Consider the following 9129-nt stretch of genomic DNA (forward strand, 5'->3'; position numbering starts at 1 on the left):
TATCAGCTAAACTTGCTATTGAAAGTAGTTAGATTATATAAGAAATTATGTGATCAATAAAACGTGGGGGAAAATGGAAAACTGTAGACACCAGAGATAGTGTGGGAGGAGGGTGGGAAAGGGCAGAGGGTCAAAAACAGGGGTTAAAAGAAAAAAATATACACATGAAATTATAAATGGAAAATTATTGACAATAACATGCATGATTAAGCAGTATATTCTGGATAAAAATCCCATTTTGTATGCTGTGACAATGCTTAGGGAGTGACTGTAAATTAATTAATTAAAAAAGGTCTCAGAAAAAAACAAGCTCATAGAAATACATGTAATGGGAAAACTAAGTATAAATTTCAAAAGTTTTTGTACCAAAATAAATTCATACTTTAATTGTAAATAAATAAATAAATAAATAAATAAAAAGCCTCCTCCTAATGTGTAAAACTCCTATTTTGGGGAAAAATTTCAATCTAGTAGTAGACCTAGAAATTAAATTAAAAGGAAACTGCTGTAAGCACCCTTGGGAATAAATTTGCTTTTTGGGGGGACCTCCATTCATTTAGCAAGTCTACATGGAACACCTATTTGTACAAGGGGCTCTAGGGACAGAGGAAGACAGGCAAGAAGTGGGGAAAACAGGAGAGTGATATTTCCTTATTTCCAGGTCTAGTGGTGAAGATACTGTCTTGCTACTGTTTAATAGTCCTAAAGTAACCACAGATTAGGAGACTATGCTGCGAGTGAAGAATCTGAGTGTGATTCTACTCCCCGGTGATCTCATTTATTTCTAAAGGATCCTACTTTCAAGACTTATTCAATGGTGATCTCATTTCCTTCTAAAGGATCCTACTTTCAAGACTTATTCATAAGCCATTCCTTTGAAAATATTAAGTTGTTGGAAAAATCATGACATATTTTCTTATATTTTCCTATGCAAAAAAAAAAATGCATCATGATTTTTCCTACAGCCCAATATTACTGGGTCATTATAAACAATGATTCTGGTATTTATAATGACTACCAAGAATATGTGCAAATACAAAGTTAGATAAATGTGAATCAGTAACATTTATACAGGAGATATGACACTGTCAAAGTTAAATTGAACAGCTTACCATTGACAGAAATTTCTTTTCTCCACTGGAAACTCTCATCAAGCATCTTCAGCGTTTCATCTATAACATTATGTCTCCAAGATAAGTAACTTTCAATCCAGTTATCATCTTGTTGTAGCCTTTCGATATCACGTGGGTCATATTTATCTGGCTTCTCTAGGGAAAAAAAAACAAAAAACAGTAAATATCCAAGTCAGGTTAATACTGAAGTGGAAAATAACGAACACCAATGCCAAAAAGAAAGGACCCAGAAGACAAAGCTAAGCTATTTGAAGATAGACACAATGATGCAGTTCAGATGAAAATGCAATTCAAAGGATTGAAGGAATATATAAATGTGGAAAAAAAAGTTATCTAAAGAGTACGGGTTTATTTTAAGTCACTGTCAATTTTAAAAATAAGATCATAGTGAAGTATTTGGCACAACATTCCAAAGGGTGTGTGCATATGCCAGAGAAAGAGCGAGAGAAAGAGCAGAGCGAGAGGAAGTATCTCTGTGGGTGTGGTCATGCTGCAATCCCTTCTCTCCTATTTCTCTATCTCATCAGTATCTGGGGCACAGGCATGTGCCCAGTGTGTTTCTCAAGCCACCAGAGTCAGGATTTGAACCATGATTGGCAATAAAGGATCCGGCGCCCTATGCAAAGGGCTTAACCTCTGTGCTATGGTGTTGGCCTGGCACAACCCTCTCTAAAACTATAACGTTATCTGAAATCGTTAACCTAGTCAATGAAAAAAAATGAAGAAATAGTTAAAGAAATATTTAAGTTGTACTTTAAAAGCATTTGTTTGGCAAGTGTCTTTTAAAAAACCATAAAGTAAATACAAAACAGAAAAACTCACCATGTACATAATATTATGGTGTTTGCTATTTTCAGAGCCTATGGCCAACATTACCAATGATTCATTGGGATAATTATTTCCAATGATGATACTTTCTCATCAGCTGCCTCCATATATGCTATATGCAGATCTTAGAGCCCTCTCCTCTTCCATGTCATGCTCTATTTTTCTGTAATTTAACTCTCCTTATCCCTGTACAACCATCTAAATTCTACCATTCTATATTGTTCTTTTTATTTATTTATTTATTTATTTTTGGAGCTATATTGTTCTTTCAAATGCTTTGTCTTTAATAAAATTTTCTGAGCCCAAAAGTAATTCCTTCCCTTCTGTGAATAGCTACAAGTCTTAAACTATGATTTTTTTAAAGTTTTATTATTTCAAATGGATGATAAAGACAGAGACACATACAGAAAAGTACCCCCAACAGGGTCTTTGTCCAGTAATCCATTCCTAGCTTCAGCCAGCTTGGACCCAGAGACACACATGTGCCTGCGGTTCAGGTAGGTCTCCAGACACAAACCTAGAACCTTGCCATGTGGGTCAGTCACAGAGCATTACATCACCACTGTGTGGCCCTGCGGCCCCTTGAACTGAGTCTTTCTTAAGGTTCTTAGCATTTATTTTTAACCTTGAGTCAATTTCTGGCATGCCTGCCATATTTCCCAAACAGACAGAAAAGACAGTGTCTACATATCCTAAAAATCCTTATGCAGATTACAGTGGTATCAATGAAAAGGCATTCAGTAAACATTTGTCAATGGAATCTATTCTTTCTCAGTTTTTTCTTTCTTTAGTTAATGAAAGTCTTCCAAGAGCTCAAGGGAAAACAACACAAAAAAACAAACTTCAGAAAATTCCCTGACTCCTTGGTTTCCTTTTCTTTTGCATCTAGTTAGTTACCAAATTCTACAGATTGTATTTCTTCTCCATTTACACTGACTTATTTTAAGTCCTCAGAGATAACAGCTGAGAGGGCAGGAAAATATAAAGTGTATTCAGAGAATTATCTTGAGTCTCAATTTCCTTATTTTTAAGTTGTTCTATACATGCACAGTGCCATGTGCAGATCAGATGATAAAATGTATAGGAACATACTTGGAAATTTAAACTATCATAAAATAAAAAGAGGATGTCATAAATCATGCATTTGTAGAGTACAACCTTGGATACAGCTTTTAACATCTGGGGCTTTGTCTTTCTAATTGATAATATGAGTGGATCTGTAGTCAGTATATCTTGAGAAATGTTTTTAGTAGCTCTGTTATTTAAAAAATCAGCAGTATTCAAAGCATAATTTTTCTTTAATTTTAAGTGGTATTTATAAGCAAAAGTTGGATATAAGAAAGTTTATACTATTTAGCAATGACACTGCCCCTGGGAATTTCTGTCCCCTGAAGAAGCAACATCCACTTGGGCCACTAGACCAATAAGGTGTTTTCCTTGAAATGTACAGACTGACTTCATCCACTTTCAAGAAAATTTTGGTCAAATACCCAGGTCCGCATAACTATAGTTACTTATCAGCTGTTCTTTTAAATAAAAATGGTGGTGTATGAAAGAGGTAACTAATTCAGCTGACAACTCAAGCATACATAGGAAGCAAAGTATTTTATGTGTACTCCCCCATTTTATCACACAGAACATTAAAAGGACATGAACTCAAGGGTCCAGACTTAATAAAAGTGACCGCTTCATCAGAGTCTTTCTAAATAAAATCGCCTCCTCGCCTTTTGAACAACTGAGTGTGATGACAGTGAAGACACATGTGTGCTAGCCTTGCTCAGGCGGAGAAGCCAGCAGTTTTACTTACTGTTATTGCATGTAAGCTGAGCAAACATCAGCACCGTGAAAAAAGGCAAATGGTATCTGAGAATTATTATGAAAATAGTTTTGACTCGAAGGCTTTCCAAAGGGTCTTGGGTGGAGCCGGCAGATGGTGTAGCAGTTATGTTGGACTCCCACATGGCCAACTGCAGTTTGAATCCTGGACCTGGTGGCTTGATACTCACGTCAGGCACGAGTGTGTGTGTGCCCAAGATCCCAGGAGGAGAATGGAGAAGGAAATGCTGTGTGGCCATCGCCCCTGGGGGGTAATTTCTCACTTTCCCTCTCACTGTCTTTCTTTCTCTCTCTGTCTCTCTGGCAAGCATATTCACCCTAAAGCAAAAATCTCTCAATAAATAAATAAATAAAAAAGCCTTGGGCATCCTCTAGTCCTTGGACTACACTCTGAAAAGTGATTATTTAGAATAATATTTGGCAAGAAGTGAAATCTCAGTAAATATTAGCCACAATAGGAAGAACAGAACTGTTGGGGGCCAGCAGGGGGTAAGGTGGTTAGGGCGCTGGACCCCCCAGATGGCCTACCACGATTCAAGTCCTGGACCTGGTGGCTTGCTTTCTCTCTCTCTCTCTCTGTCTTGCTCTGGTCAACTGAAAATAACTATAATTATAAATAAAATAAAAGAAATAATTAAAAAAAAGAAAATTACCATTGTTATCATTATTACTACCATTACTAGTTCTACCACTAGGGATACCAGAAACAAGACAGTGCCCAGTACTGAGAAATTTAAAGCCCAGTGCTCTTTGATAGTTTTGGGGAATGTAGATCTCTGAAATTAGAATCTCCACTTACATTAGCATGATTAATTATTATTATTAATAGATGTGTATTTACACATGAAATGCTGGCTATTAACCATTTAACTTTAGACAAATGAAATGAAATGGGGGCAGGAGACATAGAAGAGGAAAAAGAATGGAGAAAAGATCTATGGGGGCAGAGAGGTAGGAAGAAGATGGAGGCAGAAGGAGGTCACAGGACAAGGGGACAGGAAAGAGCTAGGGGAGGAGAAGGGAAGAGACAGAATGAGATAAAAAGAAAAGAAAGATGAGAGAGAAGACAGAAGAGGTAGAGAGATAAATAGAGAATAATCTGAGCATTCAAGGTAAGGAAACATGGTTTGAGACCATGAGGCCAATGGTAATAATTCACTGAGCGTATGACAACATAATTTGCTGCTTTCAAACATAGTTTCAGACCATGGAACCCTCACATGATGGGAAGTTTTCAGAAAACCAGTCCTTTGAGGGACCCAGCAGTTGGTGTAATGGCTATGTCGCTGGACTCCCATGTAGTCAACCGTGGTTCGAGTCCTGGACCAGGTGGCTTAAATTCACACCAGGCACGTGTGCATGCGTGCCCAAGATCCCGAGAAGAAAATGCAGAAGGGATTGCGGTGTGTCGGTGCTCCCTGGGGGGTGATTTCTCGCTTTCTGTCTCTCTGTCTTTCTGGTGAGCGCACGCACCCTATACCAAAAACCTCTCAAAACAAAACAAAACAAAAACAAAAACAAAACAAGTCCTTTGATATGTCCAAAATTTGCTATGTGTGAATGTGTCCCCTCCAAAATTCAGGTTCTCCCAATGTGACAGTATTAACAGGCAAGGCCTTGAGGAAGTAATTAGGCCATGACTGCTCTTCCCCCATTAATGGGATTAAGGCCCTATAAGAGAGGCTTTAGACAGAGTTAGTTAGCTTGTAGTGCTTTCTGCCATGAAAGAACAGGGCAAAAGGCCCTCACCTGGTACCAAATGCCAGTGCCTTCCTCTTCTGACTTCCCAGCCTCTAGAACCATGAGAAAATAAATTTCCATTCTTTATAAACCAGCCCGTCTCAGGTATGTTATTATAGCAACACAAAAATGGGCTAAGACAAGATGTTACAGGAAAGGTGGAAACTCAAAAGGTATCTGAAAATATAAAAACACATGTGCACACAAATACACACCTAGGAAATCATTTTGAAAAACTTTACCTATCTATGAAAGTGTAGAGATGAGGAAGAGTTTAGTTTTTATTAATTAATTAATTAATTAATTTTAATTTTGCTGTAGGGCACATACACTCACTGGAGAGACACAGAGACAGAGAGGGAGTGAGGGAAAGTGACAATTCACCCCTCCCCCCAATAAGGAGGTCCATGCCACCATCCCTTCTCCTTCAGTCTCCTCTTGGGATTTTGTGCATAGTCACACAAATACTGGTCTGATTTTCTTTCATTTCTTATTTTAAAAATTTTATTATTATTATTATTTTAGGTATTTGCCATAGGGTGCATGTGCTTGACAGAGACAGGAAGAGCTTGTGAGAGGGAAAGGGATAAATCATGCGTGCATGCATGGTTGGTGTGATTTCATGTGTGATTTTTTTAAGTCACCAGGTCTGGGACTGGGACTTGAACTGTACCACCTTAACCTCCACACCACTTGCTGGTTCCTTAACAATTTTTTTTGATTTTTTTTTTTTTTTTTTTGCTATAGTGTATTTTCTCTTTCAGATCGTGGAAGAATTTTCTCACCTCCTGGAACTCATTGTCTCTTTTCTCCTGCATCTTCTAGAGTTCGTTGTCTCTCTTCTCTTGCATCTCTGTTAGCTTTGTCCGTTGCATGAGTTTAAGTCGCTGGATCTGGGACTTGAACTGCAGTTGACTACATGGGAGTCCAGTGACATAGCCATTACGCCAACTGCTGGTCCCAACAAACATTCTTAATGAACCACCAGCATACCTATGGTTCATCGGTGTGCTGTAACATTTATTCGTTCTTATACGAATTTTGCTCTGTAAATGGATCTTATACTTACACGAGTGTATCACCAGTAAACAAACTGTAAGGTCTACAATCTGGCAGCAAAAAAACTAAAGATATGTGGCAATGATGATCACCTCTAGGAACAGAAAGTATTCAATGTTCCAGGGTAAACATGATTTCTCTCTCTCAGCCTTTCATCTCCACATAGATATACACATGTATTCTCTCTACACACACTGACACATATACTCTCTGCTAAAAAAATTACTGCAAGGAACCAGCAGTTAGCGTAATGGCTATGTCGCTGGATTCCCACGTAGTAGACCGCGGTTCGCTTCCCGGACCCCGTGGCTTAGAACTCACGCTGGGCGCGTGTGCGTGCGTTCCCAAGATCCCGAGAGGAGAATGGAGGAGAAGGGACTGCGGTGTGACCATCCTCCCTGGGGGGGGTGATTTCTCACTTTCTGTCTCTCTGTCTCTGTCTGTCTGGCGAGCGCACGCACTCTATAGCGAAAACCTCTCAAAAAAAAATTACTGTAAGATAAAGAGACTCCTATTTGTAAAATAGCAAATTCTACCATTAACTTTTCTTTTTCTCTCTCATCCTTGTTGGCTGGTGACACTGCCAACAGGTCAGAATCTTCTTAAAAATAATGATTCCATTTAACCTCATTTATTTATTTAAATCTGACCAGAGAGGGACAGAATGAGAGAGTGGGAAAGTGAGAAAGCAAGCTGCCAGGTCTGGGACCCAAACCGTGGTCAGCCATGGGGAGTCCAGTGCCCCTAACCACCATGTGACCTGCTGGCCCCTGGGTCAGAAAATTTGAAAAATTGCAAGAAGACATGTGTATTCAAGAGAGAGAAAAACAGAGACAGAGACAGAAGCAGAGAAAGCACCACTCAATGGAGCATGGTCACAGCACAATCCCCCCCTTCCACCCCTCGGGACCCTGGGTATGCATATGCATGTGACTTGAGTCCCTCAAGTTATTAGAGCCAGAATTCAAATCATGTGGGACGTGGCTTTCTATACATAGGGCTCTACCACTGCAGTACTGGGCCAGCCCCATAAATTGTATTTTAAGGGTAATAAATGTGAAAAACAAATGAGGCCATATTCAGGAACTAGGAAGAATGATGAAATTCGACGGTTCATACTACTATGTATAATGAGACTAAACAAGTCACTCTCAGCCTTATTTTCTCTGTAAAATGAAGATAAGGTCTGCCTATCTACAGTCTTAGGAAGAGAACACTGAACATTTTAAACACCACACAAATGAATTTCTATTAATATAAGGTAGAATATTAACCAAGAAAGAGGACTAAATCCTAATTTACCTCTAAGTTAACTATTTGAGAAAGTCTTGGAAGTATCTTATAGTTATTAGAAATGTGCCTGGATTTCAGGTAACGACTGAAAAAAATACAAAAGTGTTCTGATAATGAAAACTACAGAACAGTTATTACCAGAATGTTCCAAAACAGCAAGCATACCACTCTGGACCATTAGAGTAGTTTAAAACATCTTAAGATCTTGTTTGTCTACAACTCTGAACAAGGATCCACTGGAAGTCCTGGTGGAGCACCAGAAGAGCATTTGTATTGGATGGGATACTTCTATTAGGCTGGTAAATGTCAACAATAAGAGTAATCAGGCCAAAAGAATAAAATATTCTCTCAAAAGCACCCTCTGCTGTTTGCCAACAACCTATTCCAAATACCCACAATCCCGCGAAGCTAGCTGGTGAGAATGAGAGACAGGTAATCTTTTAAGAGGGGATTGTGCCACTGCCTATAGCGATGATTGTGAAACATCTATCAGAATCACTAGGAAGGCTCATTAAAACAGGGATTGTTGGGCCCTACCTGTATAGTGTTTAATTAGGGGTGAGATCTGGGAATTAGGGGTGGACCCAAGAATCAGTACTTATAAACCAGTTCCTTCATGATACTGATCCTGCCGGTCCAGGGACCATACTTCAAGAAGCACTGATCTCAGAGGGGTTGCTAAACTTTTTCTTTACAGGCACTGATGGTAAATATCTAAATACTAGGTCATGGGGAAAGTCATGACATACATTTCTATGCAAAAATAGATCATGATTTTTCCGACGACCCAGTATCTTAGAGTTCGCAGGTAATGTGTGTCATCTGCTGCTGATTCTTTATGTGAATAGGTATGCTTTTAACCCTTTAAAAGTACAAAAGTTATTCATGGCTCAAAGACCATAGAAAAATAGCACTTTGCTGATTCCTGATCTCTTATAGAGAGGGGTTAAGTGCTTTCTGTTTCAGTTGCTATCCATCAAGAACTTGATTCCTTATCAGACCTAAGCAAAAAGCTCAACTTGCAAGTACCATTCTCCAGGTCCCCATCACTCACTGGCCAGATATTCAGAATAATTACATGGGACCAGCAATTAGTGCAATGGCTATGCCGCTGGACTCCCATGTAGTTGACTGCAGTTCAAGTTCTGGACCCGGTGGCTTAAATTCAGGCAGGGCGTGTGTGCGTGTGTGCCCAAGATACTGAGAGGAGAATGGAGGAGAAGGGATTGCGGCATGGCCA

The 9129-nt window shown here is 39.1% G+C and overlaps 1 protein-coding gene across 2 annotated transcripts in view; it reads right to left on the reverse strand.

Moving 5' to 3' along the window:
* Window positions 1–9129, reverse strand: part of MOSPD2 (motile sperm domain containing 2) — a 57538-nt gene that overhangs the window by 36237 nt on the left and 12172 nt on the right. For both annotated transcript variants that reach the window (XM_006161779.3, XM_006161778.3), the window contains exon 3: window positions 1113–1268. In XM_006161779.3, the coding sequence (XP_006161841.1) occupies window positions 1113–1268 (156 nt within the window). The remainder of the gene's footprint in view (window positions 1–1112; window positions 1269–9129) is intronic.

The sequence above is a fragment of the Tupaia chinensis genome, unplaced genomic scaffold, assembly GCF_000334495.1.
Source record: "Tupaia chinensis unplaced genomic scaffold, TupChi_1.0 Scaffold139055_1, whole genome shotgun sequence".
Classification (NCBI taxonomy): Eukaryota; Metazoa; Chordata; class Mammalia; order Scandentia; family Tupaiidae; genus Tupaia; species Tupaia belangeri.